The sequence below is a fragment of the Schistocerca cancellata genome, chromosome 1 (assembly GCF_023864275.1).
Source record: "Schistocerca cancellata isolate TAMUIC-IGC-003103 chromosome 1, iqSchCanc2.1, whole genome shotgun sequence".
Lineage (NCBI taxonomy): Eukaryota > Metazoa > Arthropoda > Insecta > Orthoptera > Acrididae > Schistocerca > Schistocerca cancellata.
In genome coordinates, this window is record NC_064626.1 from 868512129 (window position 1) to 868536365 (window position 24237).

Here is a 24237-nt window from a genome sequence, read left to right on the forward strand (position 1 = left end):
TATGCGTAACGCCCGTTATGGTGACACCTCACACTGTTAATTAGGATGTAGTCAATTTTTTAAAGCAAATAAACTTATACACTTCTCATCACTTTACATTTAATTTTAACGACAAAAAGAAATAAAATGAAATTGAGTCTAGTGCAATAAATTAAAATAAATGCTATACTGTGAAAACAATTTAAAATACAAGAAAGAAAATTATGTAAATTCTACCTACAGACTAGGTGTTAGCCGCGAGAGCAAGTGGCCTATACGAGGCTAGCCAGTATCATGCTGATTATGGTGGTAGGTAAAATACAGAATACTTGTAACATCTTATTATCGCTCTTCCTTGTAATAGAGGGTTTCAGCTATCGGGCAACTCCAGGGTTTGGAGTGGATGATGTAGGGGTGAGGGATGCAGTTAGGCCCGGGTTCCCGGGTTCGATTCCCGGCGGGGTCAGGGATTATCTCTGCCTCGTGATGGCTGGGTGTTGTGTGCTGTCCTTAGGTTAGTTAGGTTTAAGTAGTTCTAAGTTCTAGGGGACTTATGACCACAGCAGTTGAGTCCCATAGTGCTCAGAGCCATTTGAACCATTTTTGATGCAGTTAGGTCGAGTACGTGTCTGATACGAGGTTCATGTACATATACTGTCCACCAAGATGTCTCTTACAACAGCATAAATTTACATCAATACGTAAGCAATATCTTAACAAAAGCTTCGAAAAGTTCTTGTCCATTTTTTTAGAATCCTTACACGATATTCTGATGCCGCTTACAACAACATGAAAGTTACATTAGCACGTAAACTGGAAGCATTGTTAACAATAACGTCGAAAAGTTCTTGACAGATGTACTTCAAATCTTTAGATGACGGTTTAATAGACATCCGAACGATCACCATCGATATCTTTTTTTATCACTATTTTATAGGTTTTCTATGAAAACGGCTTCGAGAAAGAAAATGCTGTAGTTCGCTGTGAAAATATCCGGTTTCACTTTCTTTTTCGCTGTCGGTTTTACTTGCTATAGCAAGGTGTTTAAACCATTAGACAAATTGTTTCCCCCACATATAATGTTATTTCGTATAAATAATTATAAACAAAAATTGCATGCATAATTCCTCTCAGTCGGTTGTAACAAAATACCAGCATAATACGAAAGTTGTATTTATGGCTTAACGGCTTAGAATTAGAATACTTCTATGCAATCTGACTCATCCGAAACTTTGTAATGCTACCCAGGTCTCTCTCATACTCTGTATGCCAATGATCCCAACCGATTTACCCATTCAGTTAAGCGAATCAATGCTTCGTTTCCAAAAACAATACATAAGACTGAATGTTGGGCATACAAATATGTTGGAGCTGATTTGCGAACATTTCTCGCATGGGAAGTTGTATGTTGCCTTACACGAACTTGTAGCTCAAAATAACAGTTCACACACTTATCATGTAGTATCCAACGAAAAATTTTGTATATCCTGAAGATTTGTAATTCAATTGAGTACAAAAAATTAAAAAAAAAACATTAAACACAGTAAAAAACAAAGGAGACTTTTCCATTCATATTCTATATCTGGAGTTTATTTCCAAAAGATACCAAGTCCAACTGGGCAAATTTTTCAGTAGAATAGAAAACTTACCTATAGCCACAACACTTCTCTTACACAAATCGTAGTTCATATACAGTTTGTATAGGACTCACTGATACGTCTTTTAGAGAAATTTAAGGTATTCTTCATTATTACTTTACAGTTATTAGGAATTTAATTCTGGATTTGGTATTTCTTTTCACAAAAATTATTTTAAAAGTGCACAAATTGTACTTCATGAACAAATATTATAACACTCAATACTTATTTATTTTATAACTTTCATTGCAAAATTATTTTAGAAGAGATTTTTAGCAGTAAATATTCAGAACATAACACTTCTTTTCCTTACTGACAGCATAACTTTTTATATGTTAACTATCTACTGGACCTTCTAGAATGGGATTTTGTTAATGTTTTGCAAAATTATTTTGTTTGAGCTATTAAGAGATACTGTATGAATAATATGTGAACAAATTGATCCTAGTGTTACTGATATTTGGTTCAAAGTAACACTCAGCATAATGAACATCTACACTCCTGGAAATTGAAATAAGAACACCGTGAATTCATTGTCCCAGGAAGGGGAAACTTTATTGACATATTCCTGGGGTCAGATACATCACATGATCACACTGACAGAACCACAGGCGCATAGACACAGGCAACAGAGCATGCACAATGTCGGCACTAGTACAGTGTATATCCACCTTTCGCAGCAATGCAGGCTGCTATTCTCCCATGGAGACGATCGTAGAGATGCTGGATGTAGTCCTGTGGAACGGCTTGCCATGCCATTTCCACCTGGCGCCTCAGTTGGACCAGCGTTCGTGCTGGACGTGCAGACCGCGTGAGACGACGCTTCATCCAGTCCCAAACATGCTCAATGGGGGACAGATCCGGAGATCTTGCTGGCCAGGGTAGTTGACTTACACCTTCTAGAGCACGTTGGGTGGCACGGGATACATGCGGACGTGCATTGTCCTGTTGGAACAGCAAGTTCCCTTGCCGGTCTAGGAATGGTAGAACGATGGGTTCGATGACGGTTTGGATGTACCGTGCACTATTCAGTGTCCCCTCGACGATCACCAGTGGTGTACGGCCAGTGTAGGAGATCGCTCCCCACACCATGATGCCAGGTGTTGGCCCTGTGTGCCTCGGTCGTATGCAGTCCTGATTGTGGCGCTCACCTGCACGGCGCCAAACACGCATACGACCATCATTGGCACCAAGGCAGAAGCGACTCTCATCGCTGAAGACGACACGTCTCCATTCGTCCCTCCATTCACGCCTGTCGCGGCACCACTGGAGGCGGGCTGCACGATGTTGGGGCGTGAGCGGAAGACGGCCTAACGGTGTGCGGGACCGTAGCCCAGCTTCACGGAGACGGTTGCGAATGGTCCTCGCCGATACCCCAGGAGCAACAGTGTCCCTAATTTGCTGGGAAGTGGCGGTGCGGTCCCCTACGGCACTGCGTAGGATCCTACGGTCTTGGCGTGCATCCGTGCGTCGCTGCGGTCCGGTCCCAGGTCGACGGGCACGTGCACCTTCCACCGACCACTGGCGACAACATCGATGTACTGTGGAGACCTCACGCCCCACGTGTTGAGCAATTCGGCGGTACGTCCACCCGGCCTCCCGCATGCCCACTATACGCCCTCGCTCAAAGTCCGTCAACTGCACATACGGTTCACGTCCACGCTGTCGCGGAATGCTACCAGTGTTAAAGACTGCGATGGAGCTCCGTATGCCACGGCAAACTGGCTGACACTGACGGCGGCGGTGCACAAATGCTGCGCAGCTAGCGCCATTCGACGGCCAACACCGCGGTTCCTGGTGTGTCCGCTGTGCCGTGCGTGTGATCATTGCTTGTACAGCCCTCTCGCAGTGTCCGGAGCAAGTATGGTGGGTCTGACACACCGGTGTCAATGTGTTCTTTTTTCCATTTCCAGGAGTGTATGTTACCACTGTCTCCATCTTCATTAACTACTCATACATCGTTATCCTCTACAACATGTTTGTAAAAAGGGCTTTGCTTCAACTCATAGACCACTGCAGAAAGTGGATACAAATAGATAGATAGATAGAAATACAGGGATCACAGGCCCTGAAAACCACGTGCTGCTTCCACAAACTGCCTCCATTCCATACTGTTTTGTACCCGGTTCCTCCAGGTGTCTTCAGCTGCTAGGTCCTTCGCCAGGTCGTCCATCCAGCACTGCATTGGTCGTCCAATGGGACGTTTGGTGTTTGGTTTCCCCTCTAGTGCCATCTTCGCCTGTCTTACATCTGGCATACGGGCTACAAGGGCCACGCATTGTATTCTTTTGCTCTTTATGTTCTGTAGGATAGTTGGTTGTTTCATCAGAAGGTAGGTTTCCTAGTTTTTTCCTCCTTCTCCATTCTCCTTTATCTAAAACTGGTCCCCATATCTCCCTCATTACTCTTCTTTCAAATATTAATAGTTTTTCCTTTTCTAACTTAGTCATGCTCCATGTTTCTGAACCGTACATTACTGCTGGGCATATCACTGTATTGTAGATTTTCATCTTAGTGTTCACTGAGATCGATTCAGAGCTGAGCGTCTCTCTGAGGGAAAGTGTGCATTTCATTCCCACTGCTATTCTTTCCTTGCTGTCCATTTTAACGTTGTTGTCCGTGGTAAACCAAGATTTCAAGTAATTGCACTGGTGTACTGTCTTGAACCTCTTGCCATCTATCTCAAGAAATCCTTCCTGCGCTTGTCTTCTTCCTAATTGCATGAATTCTGTTTTGTTTCGATTCTGTGCATAATTGTCCATTTTCTGGTACTTTCCTTTCAACTCTTGTTTTGATGCACTTAGTAGTACTATGTCATCTGCATATGCTAGACAATTTAAGTTACCGTCCATCTGTACTCCAGCCTACTCCTGTTGCCTACACTCTTTTATTACTTTCTCTAAGATGACATTGAACAGAACACATGAGAGAGCATTCCGTTGTCTGAGGCCTGTCTCAATCTCGAATGTTTCTGATGTGGCTCCTAGGAAACGTACTGCTGCCTTCGACCCTTCCATACAAGCTTGCACCATTCTCACTAGCTTCTCAGGAATTCTGAAGTCACGCTTTGCATTGTATAGGCTGTTCCTGTGGATGCTATCATATGCACGCTGCAAATCGACGAACAGGCTTTAGATATCTTTATCATATTCCCAGTGTTTTTCAATCAATTGTCTTAGTGTGAATATGTGATCTATTGTCGATCAGTTTGGTCGAAAGGCAGCTTCGTACTCCTCTATGTTGTTCTCTATGAATGGTTGCAGTTTTCTGAGGATAATGATGGACAGTACCTTATACGTTACATTCAACAGGCTGATTCCTCTGTAGGTACCATATTCCATTTTACTTCCCTCCTTGTATATTGGGCATATTATAGCCAATAGAATGTGGATGCACCAAGTCATTCTTCCTTGTCTGTTGTACAGGACTACTATTTGGTAAATCTTTAACCTGAGGCAAAGATGTGTTCAAATCCCACCCCACTTCAGAACATTTTGTGTTTGCACACTGGTGTCATTGCATATGCAGCATGCAGTCCAACCAATGCTAATGTATGGTGGATAGTCAGACGTTTAACTTCACTGATTTTGAAGATTTTTTTTATTTGGAACTGATATTTGACAGTTCTTACCAAATGACCCAGAAAGAATCTTAATTCAGGGAGTGAAGTGTTCCTACTGTCTCAAATACATTGTTGTTTTCCTCTGGGAGCATTACAATTTCAAGTTTCCAAATTTTTTTAGTTTTTTACTTTCTTATTTGTTTTCAGTACCGAAAGACCTATCCCCAGGCATGTATGAAAGACCATCCTTAGGAAAGAACCACTCAATGTGAAATACATATTGTCATGCAGTCACATAGAACAGAAATAAAATACAATAATTTTTGCTTTGAGATGCATAATTCTCACAAAACAATTGAACACAATTAATATTATTTGCATCACTCAGTGCAAGAGGATTTGGTACTTTTTGCTATGAAAGTTCAGAGGGATTTGGTATATTTTGATTTAAAATGCTGGATTTGATGATCTCCGTATAAGAGATTTGGTACTTTTTGCAAGAAAATATTTACTTGTTAGATCCAGCAGGCTAACAAGAAGAGGCTGCCATCTCCAAATCATTTTTTGATTTTTTTTTGATTTGGTACCTTTTGGAAACAAGCTCCACATATGATTTATCATAATTTAGAGTTCCATACCATGAAATGGGTGAATTTGAGGTGAAGAACCGGAATTTGCTTCCTGACACAATTTCCAGGAATGTCCCAGATTAGGACATGTATCTAGTTACCATACATGTTTAGTAATTGCGAAGCATTGCCGAGTTCGATAGTTATTTTACAAATGATTAAAAGGTAGTTAGTTGTAGGGCTCTAGGCTGCCTTCCACCATGCTTCAAGCATCCATTGGTATTTCTACATCAGCAGTAGAGCTGTGTTTCTGGATCACTTCCTTTATATTTGTGACGTCGATTGAGCATGTCAGTGTCCTACCCATGATGTCGCAAGCTACTCTTAACTTATCTATGACACAATCATCATGAGACCAGAAGCTATGCCCCTTTTTCACTGACATCATACTGGCTCTGATTTTAAAACTCCATAATGGCAATGGCAGAAAATTTAAAAAAATCAAAATGTCTCTCGCGTGCATTTTTTAAAATTTTTAGCTTTCATTAAAAACAAAACATCAAATCATAGCACTAAAAAATGCAAGATGACTGTGTTGGGAGGTTTCTTAAAATATTTTGCGTCGATTAAAAATGAAACAGCCTAGCGGTGCTGAAAGTATTCAAAAAAAGTTGTGGATTCAGAAAAACTCTTAATATTCTAGATCTCGGATCTAAGATGGTCTGAGGACAGGCCAAAACTAGTAATCAAGGTAAATTATACTTATGATGTTAGTTTATGAAGGTTTTCCTGAATCCACACCTTCAACACACAAGATCGCTTATCTCCCAATTAGACCGTGCCAAATAATTATTTTAAAAAAGCTTGCTAGCATTCATTAAAACGAAACAAAAAATCATATAGTAAAACAAAACGAAGATGGCGGTGACAGGATAATTTGGAAAAAAAATTGCGTTTGATGAAATGAAACATCCAATGACAGAGCAGTATCTCCTACCTAAAACGAAACAGAAAAGTGTTTGTAGTAGCTCACCGTATTCAAAATTATCCGATTTTTTTTGCATCATTTTCAAAAGTACTCAATTATGCTGCAGTATTTCCACATTAAAGAAAATTATGTGAGCTTCATCTTAACTGGTGTCGTGTTCAAAAGGATTCGATTATTTATCAAAATTACGTAAGTGTGTACACCTACACACATACGCGTACACAGCTATATTACTTACCATTTATTTACCAATATTATTTACTCACATTCGTACACCTATATTGTTGTTGTTGTTGTGATCTTCAGTCCTGAGACTGGTTTGATGCAGCTCTCCATGCTACTCTATCCTGTGCAAGCTTCTTCAACTCCCAGTACCTACTGCAACCTACATCCTGAATCTGCTTAGTGTATTCATCTCTTGGTCTCCCTCTACAATTTTTACCCTCCACGCTGCCCTCCAATACTAAATTGGTGATTCCTTGATGCCGCAGAACGTGTCCTACTAACCGATCCCTTCTTCTAGTCAAGTTGTGCCACAAACTCCTTTTCTCCCCAATCCTATTCCATACTTCCTCATTAGTTATATGATCTACCCATCTAATCTTCAGCATACTTCTGTAGCACCACATTTCAAAACTTTCCCTTCTTTGCTTAGAACTGGGTTTCCATCTGAGCTTTTGATATTCATACAAGTGGTTCTCTTTTCTCTGAAGGTCTCTTTAATTTTCCTGTAGGCTGTATCTATCTTACCCCTCATGAGACAAGCCTCTACATCCTTACATTTGTCCTCTAGCCATCCCTGCTTAGCCATTTTGCACTTCCTGTCGATCTCATTTTTGAGACGTTTGTATTCCTTTCTGCCTGCTTCATTTACTGCATTTTTATATTTTCTCCTTTCATCAATTAAATTCAGTATTTCTTCTGTCACCCAAGGATTTGTACTAGTCCTCGTCTTTTCACCTACTTGATCCTCTGCTGCCTTCACTACTTCATCCCTCAAAGCTACCCATTCTTCTTCTACTGTATTTATTTCCCCCATTCCTGTCAATTGTTCCCTTATGCTCACCCTGAAACTCTGTACAACCTCTGGTTTAGTCAATTTATCCAGGTCCCATCCCCTTAAATTCCCACCTTTTTGCAGTTTCTTCAGTTTTACCAATAGATTGTGGTCAGAATCCACATCTGCCCCTGGAAATGTCTTACAATTTAAAACCTGGTTCCTAAATCTCTGTCTTACCATTATATAATCTATCTGAAACCTGTCAATATCTCCAGGCTTCTTCCATGTATACAACCTTCTTTCATGATTCTTGAACCAAGTGTTAGCTATGATTAAGTTGTGCTCTGTGCAAAATTCTACCAGGCGGCTTCCTCTTTCATTTCTTACCCCCAATCCATATTCAACTGCTACGTTTCCTTCTCTCCCTTTTCCTACTGCCGAATTCCAGTCACCCATGACTATTAAATTTTCGTCTCCCTTCACAATCTGAATAATTTCTTTTATTTCATCATACATTTCTTCAATTTCTTCGTCATCTGCAGAGCTAGTTGGCATATGAACTTGTACTACTGTAGTAGGAGTGGGCTTCGTATCTGTCTGGCCACAATAATGCGTTCACTATGCTGTTTGTAGTAGCTTACCCGCATTCCTATTTTTCTATTCATTATTAAACCTACTCCTGCATTACCCCTATTTGATTTTGTGTTTATAACCCTGTATTCACCTGACCAAAAGTCTTGTTCCTCCTTCCACCGAACTTCACTAATTCCCACTATATCTAACTTTAACCTATCCATTTCCCTTTTTAAGTTTTCTAACCTACCTGCCCGATTAAGGGGTCTGACATTCCACGCTCCGATCCGTAGAACGTCAGTTTTCTTTCTCCTGATAACGACATCCTCTTGAGTAGTCCCCGCCCGGAGATCCGAATGGGGGACTATTTTACCTCCGGAATATTTTACCCAAGAGAACGCCATCATCATTTTACCATACAGTAAAGCTGCATGCCCTCGGGAAAAATTACGGCCGTAGTTTCCCCTTGCTTTCAGCCATTCGCAGTACCAGCACAGCAAGGCCGTTTTGGTTAGTGTTACAAGGCCAGATCAGTCAATCATCCAGACTGTTGCCCTTGTATCAACTGAAAAGGCTGCTGCCCCTCTTCAGGAACCACACGTTTGTCTGGCCTCTCAACAGATACCGCTCCGTTGTGGTTGCACCTACGGTACGGCTATCTGTATTGCTGAGGCACGCAAGCCTCCCCACCAACGGCAAGGTCCATTGTTCATGGGGGGACACCTATATTATTTACCAAAAAATGTGTAAGCACCTAAAATTCTCTCTTGTCACTGTACTGCTTCATCTTTAGTAACATCATCAAAATATTACATTCTGGCGCTTCCAACTTCAAAAATACATAAGCACCTAAAATTCTGCCTTATCAGTAAATTTCCCTCAGTATTATACTTCCTCTCTCTCTCTCTCTGCAATGGCGACTTGAATGAGGCATCTACATTACATATGCTATACCAAGAAGAAATCCAGATGATAAACGGGGATTCATTGAAGAAATATGTTATACTAGAACTGACATGTGATTACATTCTCACGCAATTTGGGTGCATAGATCCTGAGAAATCAGTACCCAGAACAACCACCTCTGGCAGTAATAACGGCCTTGATACTCCTGGGCATTGAGTCAAACAGAGCTTGGATGGCGTGTACAGGTACAGTTGCCCATGTAGCTTCAACACGATACCATAGTTCATCGAGAGTAGTGACAGGCGTATTGTGACTAGCCAGTTGCTCGGCCACCATTGACCTGACGTTTTCAATTGGTGAGAGATCTGGAGAATGTGCTGGCCAGGGCAACAGTCGAACATTTTCTGTATCCAGAAAGGACAGTACAGGACCTGCAACATGCGGTATTGCGTTATCCTGCTGAAATGTAGGGTTTCGCAGAGATCGAATGAAGGGTAGAGCCACGGACCGTAAAACATCTGAAATGTAACGTCCACTGTTCAAAGTGCCGTCAATGCGAACAAGAGGTAACCCAGACGTGAAGCCAATGGCATCCCATACCATCACGCTGGGTGATACGCCAGTATGGCGATGACGAATACACGCTTCCAATGTGCGTTCATCGCGATGTCGCCAAACACGGATGCGACCATTATGTTGCTGTAAACAGAACCTAGATTCATTCGAAAAAATGACGTTTTGCCATTCCTGCACCTAGGTTCGTCGTTGAGTACATCATCGCAGCCGCTCCTGTCTGTGATGCAGCGTCAAGGGTAACCGCAGCCATGGTCTCCGAGCTGATAGTCCATGCTGTTGCAAACGTCGTCGAACTGTTCGTGCAGATGGTTGTTGTCTTGCAAACGTCCCCATCTGTTGACTCAGGGATCGAGACGTGGCTGCACGATCCGTTACAGCCATGCGGATAAGATGCCTGTCATCTCGACTGCTAGTGATACGTGGCCGTTCCTCCTGAACCCATCGATTCCATATTCTGCTAACATTCATTGGATCTCGACCAACGCGAGCAGCAATGTCGCGATACGATAAACCGCAATCGCTATAGGCTACAATCCAACCTTTATCAAAGACGGTAACGTGATGGTACGCATTTCCCCTCCTTACACGAGGCATCACAACAACGTTTCTCCAGGCAACGCCGGTCAACTACTGTTTGTGTGTGAGAAATCGGTTGGAAACTTTCCTCATGTCAGCACGTTGTGGGTGTCGCCATCGGCGCCAACCTTGTGTGAATGCTCTGAAAAGCTAATCATTTGCATATCACAGCATCCTCTTCCTGTCGGCTAAATTTCGCGTCTGTAGCACGTCTTCGTGGTGTAGCAATTTTAATGGCCAGTAGTGTACTTCGGTACACGGGACAACTTCTGTCAGTTGAACTGTGTGATTGTTTCTCCAGTGTATATCATTTCCAGTTCGCAACATGCTTTCTCGTGTGTTCATATGGCTGTTGTGAAATGTTGCCGTATTGTGGTTTTGCTGCGCAAAGGTTGGCTGCGCAAAGGTTGGCTGCGGTACGATGTGTTGTATGTTGTTGTTGTTGCCGTGCACCGGCCACCGATGCGGCTGACTTTCATTTACACTAGGTGCATAATTTTGAGAGGAGGGATTGAAATTAGCTTGGGGATGGTAATCGCTCCTGTTATACTGAAAGTTTTGTTTAAATCTCATGTTCCTACCATTTCCATTCCCGTATCCATTACCACGGTGTATTTATCCTTGCGGTTGCGCGTACCACCTTTGCTGTGTGTTCGTGTCTGGCTTTTTCTATTGACCATTCAAGTTATGTTGTTGTGGTGTCTGGCTGTCTGACGCCCTATTTGTTACTACTTTCTCTTCATATATTAGGTCGATTGAATCTAAAATGAATGGAAAATATTCTGTGTCGTGCTCAGGTGTAGTAATTAACTTTTTACGAATGTGTGATAACAAACGACTTTTTAAAGTTTTTAAAACATCCACATGAGAAATAGGATTCGTCCAATAATGTGTTTTGTTGAAATACTTCTCAAAATATCTTTGCAAACTACCATATTTGCTATTAAAAGGGGGGGGGGGGGGGGGAGCGGCTTAAAAATTTCTCGCCTAAGTCTCTCCTGTACGGCTTCTGACCATTATTTGTCACGAAAAGCCCGTTAAATTGTAAATATGTGGTACAGCGCTCAGCTACGTCGGTCGCCGACAAAAGTATATCGTCTTGCGTGTACCCATCAACAAACCTGACCTTTTGTGCTTCCGTCCAATTTCTAGGAAACACATGTCGAAAAGCATTAATAAATACAACAGGGTTCATCTTCTTACCTTCACTCGTAAATGTTGGAAATTACGGTGTCTTAATAGACCTTCGTCAGCAAATATAGTGGACAAGCTGTTTACATTTTGTGCTGTGTTTACACAGCTGTCATAATTATTTACATTTGCCGTAGGTACTGGTTCTGGTGTTATGCCCTGTAAACTTACGGTCTGCGTTCTGTCATTACTACTGGCAATGTTTGTAGGGTTTGCAATGATCTGTGTGCATACATTACTTTGGTTTTCTGTGGCTGGTACTTTGTTTATGTGTACAACTGGTGTCTCTGTATCAGTTTCACCTAACAAGGGAACCTCCCAATCGCACCCCCGTCAGATTTAGTTATAAGTTGGCACAGTGGATAGGCCTTGAGAAACTGGATCCAGATCAATCGAGAAAACAGGAAGAAGTTGTGTGAAACTATGAAAAAATAAGCAAAATATACAAACTGAGTAGTCAATGGGCAACATATGTAACATCAAGGACAATAAGAGCTCAAGAGCGCCGTGGTCCCGTGGTTAGCGTGAGCGGCTGCGGAACGAGAAGTCCTTGGTTCAAGTCGTCCATCGACCGAAAAGTTTAATTTTATTATTTTCAGACAATTATTATCTGTCCGTCCGTCCGTTCGATGCAAGGTAACTGCGCCGTAGTATGGGGACGCCACACCTAAACAAACATCGAAACACACGACGTCAGTCGACTACAGCGCACGGAAGAGAGAGTATTCCTGCTAACGAGGCTCCCTGGCTGGCAGTTGACTGTTCACTACTTTGGACGAGAGTGCATTAAATACGTGAGATGTATTCCGTGGGCAATATGAAGCCAGCAAATATAGCTCGGGCCTTCAATAACAATCGCACGGTTTTGCGGTGCGGTCGCAAAACAGGCGCTAAACTTATTACAGTGAACAGAGACGTCAGTGAACGAACGGACAGATCGTAACTTTGCGAAAATAAAGAAAGTAAAATTTTCATTCGAGGGAAGACTTGAATCAAGGACCTCTAGTTCCACAGCGGGTCACGCTGACCTCGGGACCACGCAACACCTTCTGATACGCAGGCCTCACGACGGAACTGTGACGTCATCAGCGCTAGGCTAACACCTTCTCCCGCTGCAAGACAGCCTGTGCGCTAGAGCCGATGAACGTGTATTTCTTTCGTGAAACCACAACAAATTCACTGATTGTTAAATTTGCCCTTTACAGAGAAATTGTGCCGTCCTTGTATGATATCGCGCGCAATGTGGCACACTGATTACAACGCAGTGTGATCTCCTTCTGTTGTGTTTAAAATCGTATGCAAAATCTGACTTACTTGTTAAAAAAAACGTCGCTACAGAAACGTAGATCCATTAGTCAGTAAATGACACTAACGGAGATACTTTGTAACAGTTAACAGACAGGATGACGAAATTATTGTAGTGATCATAAGTTTATTACTGGGACAAAAATGTAATTCACTGCGGCATGAATGGCTCTTCAATGATCGCATAGGTATTGGAGATATTGTCGCAGTGAAAAGTTTAATTACAAACGCTCATTTAAACAATGCAAAAGCGTGAAATAAGACTCATTTGTGGTGTATATTCAAGAACATAATGTATAAATCTACTCAAAGAACTGGGTATTCGAACCACTGCTTCTCAGTATATTTATTCCTTAATGCAATTTGTTGCAAACAATAGGTCTCTACTTCCAACCAATAGCTGAATACATAGTACCAATACTAGGAATAAGAACAATCTACATAAAGACCTAAAATCACTTACCTTGGTCCAATATTCAGGAATGTACATTTTCAATAAATTACCAGCAACCATTAAAAACTTGATTTAAGATAAAGCACAGGTTGAAAAGCTTCTTGGTAGGTAACTCCGTTTGTACTCTACAGATGAATTTTTTTAACAGGGACTGTTAGAACAGCTGAAGTAAAAATGTCTGTTAGATTTAAGCTCTGACAGCACTTGGCCACAACAGTCAAGATTAGGTAATTTGTGTATGATATATTTAATAAAAGTGTATAATTATGTTTCGTTCTGACTGTGTACATTCTGTAGATATTAGCAGTTTCAGTTTACTGTAAAGTATCTGGATATCTTGACAATCTACTGGCAAAATGATCAGGGAAGTATTATATTAAAGTGTCCTATATTTTTATGTTATATCTTCTGACATCTCCCACATCCATGAGACTCATATCATTTTTGAGTCTACAGTACAAAAACTGAATCTACTCTAACCTTTAACCCACAAAGCAAAATCAGGGATTTTGTAAGTTTGACACCTTTGTCTGTCTCTCTCATCAAAACTCTCAAATATGTAACAGAATATTCTTGATAATGGTATGACATCATTGTAAATAGAATATAGGCCTAATTTTATGCACATTCATTTTAAGCAATGCAGCTACACACATCAAGTAGAGAAAAGTAGGAATTAGGAGAGAATGAAATGTAAATGTTTGTTAACCTGTCACAAAATTTATTCTAAACTACTTTACAGTTGACAGTTTTCTCTTTTTCATTTTACTGCCAATATGGCTGTCATTAATTTTTAACATAATTATTGAGAAATATCTTTGACGTCTATTAGAACAAAAGTTATGGAACTTTCTGACTTTATCAGATGCCAGTCATTAGGCAGCTTGATACCCACTAAACACTTAACAAAACCATTAAAGTCCACAAAATGTCTTTCCTGTTCATACTGAGCATGAGTTGCTACACTAGCTGCAATAGCTATTTCTAAGTCTCTATTTTCTAGACCCTTTCGTCTCTCATCTCCACTTTCCCTCGAACAAGAAGCTGACGAAAGATACTTCGGACAGTTAGGCAGAATGGATGGTATGGCTCCTGTTTTAAGGCGAGGTTTTGGAAGTGGCATAGAATATTTCTTCCCTGTGGAACTGCCGAAATATTCACTATATTTCAGAATGAGGTCTTCTGTGAAGTGGAGCTCGCAGACCTTGAAATAATGATAAAATCTTTTATCAGCTACATGTAATAATCCCGAGCGGAACTAATGCTAACAAATGCGATTAGTGTCAGTTATCTTCAGATCAAATCGATTATTGTTCGCTCGGTATTTCAGGTTAAAAGGCTAAAGCTATTATTGGAAAAATAAATCAGTTTTCCAGTGACTCAGTAATGTATGTAATGTAGTTGATCTTCTAGAGAAGGGCATCAAATCAGTCGAATTCACGTTGTTAATGAACATCTAAAGAGCGTGCTACTTAAATATGTGATTAGTTGCTCCCGCTCTCTAAATTAAAGAACACACACCCTGAGACAATCTAACTGAATTGTAAAGAACCTTAGCTTACCTTCGAATTCTGTGTAACCTGGAAATTTTTGCGATGTATTGCCGATATCCATTTCTGCTGTAGTTCAGTGCTTTTAGGAAAAGAAAACACCGCTAGTCGTGGCCCATTTTCGTAATTTCTTCTGCAACGTGGAACACAACACTTATACACCATTTCGAACGATTAAATCAAATCTCAGAGTTAAACGGAGATGTAATTTCGACGAATCAACCACTATACTTTAAAAGTAAACAGAACACAAGTTTTGTTTCCCGGGTAGGTTAGCCAACATAAACACAGAATTTCGAATTGCTTTTAAAGGTAAATCCACACAAATTAAGCACAGCATCTCACAGTGCAGATTTCTTATCGCATATTGCTTTGTAAACGGCGCTACTTTTTCTTGCAGTGCTTCATATAATCATTTTCAATTAAACGAACAATGCATTCTACCGGTGCCTTTTGTTGCATGGTTGGTATGGCTATTATATCCAGTTTTGGCCACCAGCAGCGCTAGTTGTAGCAAAATCTGTCTTTCCACCACCGGCCTAGTGGAAGTGACGTCACATGGCCTACTCGTCTTGGCTGGGAGGCCTGTATGTTAGAAGGTATTGGACCACGGCGCTCTTAAACTCCCACGGTCCTTGATGTTGCCTATCTTGCACATGGACTACTAAGTTTGTATATTTTGCTTTCTTTTTTCATAGTTCCACACAACTTCTTCTTGTTTTCTCGATTGATCTATGTTCAGTTTTTCAAGGCCTATCCACTGTGCCAACTTATAACTAAATCTGAGGGGGGTGCGATGGGGAGGTTCCCTTGTAAGTAGTTCCGTGTCCTGTACTCTCTGTAGCTTGCAAATTGCTGTTCACTTTGTCGATAATGTCATTTTCTTTTTGATGAATAACCTTTTCAACTACATCATTGATTAATTTACATTCCTACACTACCTTTTCCGCTGCGGTATTGGTGCCTGCTTCAGCTTGTGAAATAAAGTGAGGTAAATTTTCACCCGTGGTCTAGGGGTAGCGTCTTTGATTCATAATCAAAACGTCTTCGGCCCGGGTTCGATCCGCGCCACTGCCTAAATTTTGATAAATAATCAGCATTGGCGGCCGAAGACTTCCGGCATAAGAAGTCAGCCTCATTCTGCCAACGGCCTTGTCAAAGAGGGCGGAGGAGCGGGTAGAGGTTCAGGGCTCTCTCTTGTCCTAGGGGTGGGAAATTGCCCCTAAAGGCGGAAGAATCAGCAATGATCAACGACATGAGGATGCAGAAGGCAATGGAAACCACTGCATTAAAGACACGTAACGTGTATCCACAGGACATGTGGCCTGTAATTGAAGAAGTGTCATGATGATCTCTCCATTGGCAAGATTCCGGAATAGTCCCCCATTCGGATCTCCGGGAGGGGACTGCCAAGGGGGAGGTTACCATGAGAAAAAGATTGAATAATCAATGAAAGGATAACGTTCTACGAGTCGGGGCGTGGAATGTCAGAAGCTTGAACGTGGTAGGGAAACTAGAAAATCTGAAAAGGGAAATGCAAAGGCTCAATCTAGATATAGTAGGGGTCAGTGAAGTGAAGTGGGTGGAAGACAAGGATTTCTGGTCAGATGAGTATCGGGTAATATCAACAGCAGCAGAAAATGGTATAACAGGTGTAGGATTCGTTATGAATAGGAAGGGAGGGCAGAGGGTGTGTTACCGTGAACAGTTCAGTGACCGTGTTGTTCTAATCAGAATCGACAGCAGACCAACACCAACAACGATAGTTCAGATATACATGCCGACGTCATAAGCTGAAGATGAACAGATAGAGAAAGTGTATGAGGATATTGAAATGGTAATGCAGTATGTAAAGGGCGACTGGAATGCAGTTTTAGGGGAAGGAGTAGAAGAAAAGGTTACAGGAGAATATGGGCTTGGGACAAGGAATGTAAAAGGAGAAAGACTAATTGAGTTCTGTAACAAGTTTCAGCTAGTAATAGCGAATACCCTGTTCAAGAATCACAAGAGGAGGAGGTATACTTGGAAAAGGCCGGGAGATACGGGAAGATTTCAGTTAGATTACATCATGGTCAGACAGAGATTCCGAAATCAGATACTGGATTGTAAGGCGTACCCGGGAGCAGATATAGACTCAGATCACAATATAGTAGTGATGAAGAGTAGGCTGAAGTTCAAGACATTAGTCAGAAAGAATCAATACGCAAAGAAGTGGGATACGGAAGTACTGAGGAATGACGAGACACGTTTGAAGTTCTCTAACGCTATAGATACAGCAATAAGGAATAGCGCAGTAGGCAGTACAGTTGAAGAGGAATGGACATCTCTAAAAAGGGCCATCACAGAAGTTGGGAAGGAAAACGTAGGTACAAAGAAGGTAGATGCGAAGAAACCATGGGTAACAGAAGAAATACTTCAGTTGACTGATGAAAGGAGGAAGTGCAAACATGTTCCGGGAAAATCAGGAATACAGAAATACAAGTCGCTGAGGAATGAAATGAAGAGGAAGTGCAGGGAAGCTAAGACGAAGTGGCTGCAGGAAAAATGTGAAGACATCGAAAAAGATATGATTGTCGGAAGGACAGACTCAGCATACAGGAAAGTCAAAATAACCTTTGGTGACATTAAAAGCAGCGGTGGTAACATTAAGCGTGCAACGGGAATTCCACTGTTAAATGCAGAGGAGAGAGCAGATAGGTGGAAAGAATACATTGAAAGCCTCTATGAGGGTGAAGATTTGTCTGATGTGATAGAAGAAGAAACAGGAGTCGATTTAGAAGAGATAGGGGATCCAGTATTAGAATCGGAATTTAAAAGAGCTTTGGAGGACTTACGGTCAAATAAGGCAGAAGGGATAGATAACATTCCATCAGAATTTCTAAAATCATTTGGGGAAGTGGCAACAAAACGACTATTCACGTTGGTGTGTAGAATATATGAGTCTGGCGATATACCATCTGACTTTCGGAAAAGCATCATCCACACAATTCCGAAGACGGCAAGAGCTGACAAGTGCGAGGATTATCGCACAATCAGCTTAACAGCTCATGCATCGAAGCTGCTTACAAGAATAATATACAAAAGAATGGAAAAGAAAATTGAGAATGCGCTAGGTGACGATCAGTTTGGCTTTAGGAAAAGTAAAGGGACGAGAGAGGCAATTCTGACGTTACGGCCAATAATGGAAGCAAGGCTAAAGAAAAATCAAGACACTTTCATAGGATTTGTCGACCTGGAAAAAGCGTTCGACAATATAAAATGGTGCAAGCTGTTCGAGATTCTGAAAAAGTAGGGGTAAGCTATAGGGAGAGACGAGTCATATACAATATGTACAACAACCAAGAGGGAATAATAAGAGTGGACGATCAAGAACGAAGTGCTCGTATTAAGAAGGGTGTAAGACAAGGCTGTAGCCTTTCGTCCCTACTCTTCAATCTGTACATCGAGGAAGCAATGATGGAAATAAAAGAAAGGTTCAGGAGTGGAATTAAAATACAAGGTGAAAGGATATCAATGATACGATTCGCTGATGACATTGCTATCCTGAGTGAAAGTGAAGAAGAATTAAATGATCTGCTGAACGGAATGAACAGTCTAATGAGTACACAGTATGGTTTGAGAGTAAATCGGAGAAGGACGAAGGTAATGAGAAGTAGTAGAAATGAGAACAGCGAGAAACTTAACATCAGGATTGATGGTCACGAAGTCAATGAAGTTAAGGAATTCTGCTACCTAGGCAGTAAAATAACCAATGACGGACGGAGCAAGGAGGACATCAAAAGCAGACTCGCTATGGCAAAAAAGGCATTTCTGGCCAAGAGAAGTCTACTAATATCAAATACCGGCCTTAGTTTGAGGAAGAAATTTCTGAGGATGTACGTCTGGAGTACAGCATTGTATGGTAGTGAAACATGGACTGTGGTAAAATCGGAACAGAAGAGAATCGAAGCATTTGAGATGTGGTGCTATAGACGAATGTTGAAAATTATGTGGACTGATAAGGTAAGAAATGAGGAGGTTCTGCGCAGAATCGGAAAGGAATATGTGGAAAACACTGATAAGGAGAAGGGACAGGATGATAGGACATGAGGGAATGACTTCCATTGTACTAGAGGGAGCTGTAGAGGGCAAAAACTGTAGAGGAAGACAGAGATTGGAATACGTCAAGCAAATAATTGAGGACGTAGGTTGCAAGTGCTACTCTGAGATGAAGAGGTTAGTACAGGAAAGGAATTCGTGGCGGGCCGCATCAAACCAGTCAGTAGACTGAGGACCAAAAAAAAATTTTTTTTCACTAATTTTGACTCTTTTCTTTTGGGCGCAGACTGATTCGACTTCAAGCGATGCTACTTTTAAAGTGAGTTCATCAATAGCTATTGGTATGTTTTCGTAATCCTTGTGCAGTTTGTTCACTACGGTAGAGATGTTCTTTACTGTGGAAGTTAACTGTGTTTGTGTAGCTTCCAAGTTTGTGTGTGTGTGTGTGTCTTTAATCGCTTTTATTTGTTGCTCTGCTTTATCATTCTGCTCGTTAAGAGTGTCTAATTTCTGTTTTATTTCCGTAATGTCATTGTTTACTTTCGAAATTACATCTTGCTTCAGCTGTTTTTCCATGTCTTTGAATTTTACATTCATTTCCTCGTGAAAATTCTTAGTCAAATCACTGATCTGTTGTGTGACTGTATCCTGAAAATCTTTTAAAACTTGTTTTTGCTCGTGTTTTATGTTGTGTATGTCTTGTGTGACTATGGTAAGGTTTAGCGACCAACTGTCAAATTTTGTATATATGTCTGCACGCAAATTGGTGTCATTGGTATTTGTATTTTTTATTTCTGTGCTCAAGCTATCGAGGTTTTGTAGTATAACGGCAAGTGCGCTGTTTTGGTTGCTATCTAATGTACTTTGGTTGTTAACAACGGTACTTTGTAAATTGACATTTGGATTTCGTATGATAGGTGACGGTAACGTGTCCTCAAAATCATGTTATCTTCGCTTTCTATATTTTCTTGTGAGAGCAGAATGTTGCTCGCGGAGATACGTGATGTAGTTTCATATATCTTCATCAACGTATCATCAAAGTTAGAACTCTGTGAAAGCTCACTAGCACTTGTTACATCGGTTATGTTCATCTCTGAACTACTTAATACTTCTGATTGAGGAAGACACGGAGTTGGTACTTCAGATGTTCTGTCTTGCAATTTTACGGCATCTTGGCTCATTGCGTTTTCGCCACTGTCAGCAATAATGAAAATTGATTTTTGTGCCATTTTGCTTGAATATTAAAATTAAAATTTTGAATATAGAAAATTGAAATATATTATTTTTGCGAATTTAAACTTACGATTTATGTGTCGTCAAGCGTTATTTAGCTACTTTTATGACGCACAAAATGTTATAAGCCAGAAATTTGAAACTTTTCTCTCGCTACTCATTACATAAAATTTCTGAAAAATTCACTACAATGCGTTTAGGAAAGGAAATTACGGAAAGGTACTTCTAATTATTACGCAGGAGACGCTACCAAGCTTAGCTAAGCAAGCGGTTGCGTAGCGGCCCTATCTTTGCTGCGATGAAACAGTCAGCGTATTTCCAAGATTTTCCGTAAATTCCGGTTTCACTTCTGATTCCCTTTTGAATTGCTTACTTTATCCATAAGAATTTTTGATGCTGGTTATTTTGCTCCCAGTCTCGTGATGTTGCACATGAAAATTTGAAAATAATTAGTACATGCAAAAAAATCTCATACAATGTCATAAATAATTTTCGATAATTTACACGACATGGCTTTCTCAATGTCATGTTACCAGGTCGCCAGTTGTTCAAATTTATAGCAATAATAAAGGGTACATAAATAAAAAGATTAATGGAAATCGATTATTTTCAATTAATGCCCAAGTTCTTGATTTTTATAGTTTTCTCTCCTTTGAGTCCGTTTTAAAGTGAACTTACTTCCATGTAGTCGAGATGTACACACTCCTGTTTGGTGCTTCTTCTTCCGTCCCCGCAAAATTTATCATTCTTGACCGTGTAGGTAATGTAATTTTCATTTATCGGACTTCTTCCTTATATACAGGCAGCACTCGTGACATGACATTTACGTATTGCGCGAAAGATAACTGAATAGCTTCTTGGTTTTGTTCCACTAATAATTGTTATTCAGACAACACAAATGGCTACCACACACATCCTACAAAAAATACATCATCTCCACTTGAGAACTGAAGACAGAGTCTCAATAGTCTATTAATCGACAAAAAATTTAAAGAAGTTTTTTTATCATTTGTTATTCGCATTCCGGTGTAGCAAAATATATCTTTATCGACGCTTACAGCAGCTACGCTAATAATTATTATCATTGGTTTTAAATTTTTGCATAGCTTGTTGGTGCTTTTCCTTATGTACCTATACATGGAGCGTATGTAAACATTAGGAGTTCTACATATTTAAGTGCTGTATATTTGGAGAATGCTGTTAATTCTTCAGTTAGTACAGAGTTTTATGATTAGTGAAATTCAGTATACTTTTATAACTAGGTGCATAACTGTTGAATGGTTGTGCCATACTTCGTCAGTCATGCTTCATCCTGTACCTTGAAACGGGGGAGGTCTTCAACCATGGACCACATGACATCTTCAAATGACCAGAGCTTCTTTCATGTCTTAATATTTTCCCTGTCCTGGAAATGGAAATCTGTGGTAGTTTCCAATAGCTGCTGTTTCAAAATGTTCTTATTTAATTTGCAACTGGTTTTTTTATGGTACATGTTCTTGACTTGATTTCACTTGCTTGTTGTTGGTGTGTAGTAGAATAATAAAACAACAGCTAGACGATTAAGTACAATTATGACAAGATTTTCTCGTTTGCAACGCTTTTAAATTGCGATAGAGTATTTGTTCATAGGTACGTGACCATGTTGTACTTTCCAATATATTTTCAGATTTGGATAAATCTTACTTTTCCAGAATGTTTTTGTAGTTTCAGAAAATGACTGCAGCGCACATAAAGTGAATATTATCATTCCAAAATGAAATAAGAAAATATATTAAAATTCTATTGCCGAATTGCCTAGAGGCGAAAGTCTGAAAAATGTTGCAATGTACAACATACTGTCCTACAAACTTCCCGATGCTTCGGGCATCTCACTCTGATATGTTTGCCGCCGATGCAACCGACACACAATCAGGAAAGTATCACCTGTTCCAGAAATTTGGCGCTATGCGTTCCATACCTTACGCTGATGAACGAACTGACATATTCCCAGTATGTAAAACTTCCCATATCACATACGTGTCGTGAAAGATCCTCTCAACTCTACACTGGACAGTTACTACGAATAATCGAAAGTTTCGAAAGATGAACCGGTTTCGAGATACCAGTATACCATTTATAAAATAATAAATATGCCAAAACGGACTCCCTTTTGCAACCTGCACCACGCAAGTAACGAGCAGCCCTTAGTGGCTCGCCATCACAGTTTCCTTTATCTTAAATATCTTTGTGACTGATGCCCTTTTGGCATATTTGTTATTTTATAAATGACATATAAATACCGCCAGCCTTTCACGATGATTCCGTACTTTATCATACGTTTTTAGTCATAATTCTGTGACCATGTTATAGAACATAGACCATTCTTTGATTTAAATTCTGAGGAAGACACTCCTAGCAGTAGTGAAACCCGGTTAATTCGTTAAAAATAGTGACTAAGGGCTGTTTTTCTTTCAATTGTAACTATTCATGGTCTCTGAACGTGTAGCCATGTACAAAATTTTATTTAAGGATGATAATCTGACAAATGCGCGCCTAAAATGTGCCTTTTCTTTACTTAGATGATCTTCCTGACGGACACCATCAGTCCAAGCAACATTCAAAGCAGTTTTCACAATGAAACGCAAAGCAATGCTTCTAATAACGAACATATATCGAATAAGGAAGTTGACTCAAATTAAACCTGAGGGAGGAAGGGGGTGGCAACTCTCTGAAATTGCTATTTTTTATACAAATGGTTGGTCAGTTTCGGTATATGTCATGTCACAATTAACAAATTTTATAGATGACAAAAAAAAAAGCCTATCCCAGAGAACTGATTGTCATCCACTCATTTATAGAAGTGTAATGAATAAAAATTCTGTGTTCCAGACTCGGTAAGAAATTAAATACGCCACCACTATCGTATGCCTTCTTGCAATGGCGGGTATATGATAGTGGCGCACCAGTGAACAAAAAATCGTCTTACTGTTGCTTCCATGGACAAACTAGATCTAACTTCTCTGTCATTGTATCCGTCTACGAAAATATGGAGACAAAAGATGCACTGAGAGTAACGTGAACAATAGTCCTGCTTTATTGTAGGAGGTATTTAGTCCTTTCATACGTATTTAAACAGTGGAAAGCCCAGAATGGAACCACAGAAAAGGATAGATTGCTGCTGACCGCTTGCAGCAGACGATGAGGCACAATGAAGGCACATCTAAACTTTCGGTCAAAAGGCCTTCCTCCGAAATCGAAAACACACATTCACACAAGAACAACTACCACGTATATGACCAGTTCTACCTCGGAGCAGGGCGTTTCATAACTATTTAATATTTTGATTCGAAGTCATTTGTCGGTACGTTGTGCACCTTTATTCTGACGTGGAGTAGAAACCAGTCGTCCCCCCCCCCCCCCCCCCCCCCCGCTCCTATCACTCAGTGCGCAGTATCAAGTCCTTTCAGCCTTATTTTCTTGAAATTTTTCGTAAAATTATTTTCATATCTTATTTTCTGTTTAATAACGATTGCTGCTATTGCTCATCGATAAATGTGTTTGAGAATAATCTTAATACTGTGTTACTGTCAACACTACATTTAGATTCTAAGACGAAAAATCACAGTGATATAGCTGAGGTGACTTCGTAAGGAAGGATTCTTAAAGTTCTTTTAGTACTTTTTACTTAAGTTCCTTTAATCTTAATTGTAATTGCAATCGCACTATTATCACTACAACTAACAGTCATCAACAGAGCTGGTTGTCATGTTACAGCTTGAAATGGATCCCCAGAAGGTCTGATGCTGGAACAAATGCGATCCCTGTACAACTGCAACCATCTAAAGTACAAATTTTTTAAAAACATTTTTGGAAGGTGACTGTCAACAGCCATCAAGTAATGTAGATAATGCATGTTTGACCATTAGCTGCTTTTATTTTTAACTCAAATATCAACCGGTTTCAGCCACTTTTAAACTCAAATATCAACTGGTTTCAGCCACGAACCATCTTAACGGATAAGAGTTAAACATTTTAACCCTTATCTGTGAAGATGGTCCATGACTAAAAGTGATTGATACTTGCGTTTAAAATAAAAGCAGCTGATGGTCAAACATGCATTT

At 40.3% G+C, this 24237-nt stretch overlaps 2 protein-coding genes across 2 annotated transcripts in view; one reads left to right on the forward strand and one right to left on the reverse strand.

Moving 5' to 3' along the window:
* LOC126189843 (cilia- and flagella-associated protein 251-like) overlaps window positions 1-24237 on the forward strand; it is a 794634-nt gene that overhangs the window by 19596 nt on the left and 750801 nt on the right. The window lies entirely within an intron of this gene.
* On the reverse strand, window positions 14076-15119 carry LOC126189859 (uncharacterized). Its single transcript, XM_049930975.1, has 2 exons — window positions 14879-15119; window positions 14076-14520 (listed from the first exon to the last, which is right to left on the reverse strand). The coding sequence occupies exons 1-2, from the start codon at window positions 15029-15031 to the stop codon at window positions 14119-14121; spliced, it is 555 nt and encodes a 184-aa protein (XP_049786932.1). The 5' UTR covers window positions 15032-15119; the 3' UTR covers window positions 14076-14118.

Coding starts and splice junctions, on each gene's coding strand:
- LOC126189859 (XM_049930975.1), bottom strand. CDS start 15,031: ATGGTGTATAAGTGTTGTGTTCCACGTTGCAGAAGAAATTACGAAAAT. Junction 14,521..14,878: donor AGGTTACACAGAATTCGAAG/GTAAGCTAAGGT, acceptor CATTATTTCAAG/GTCTGCGAGCTCCACTTCAC.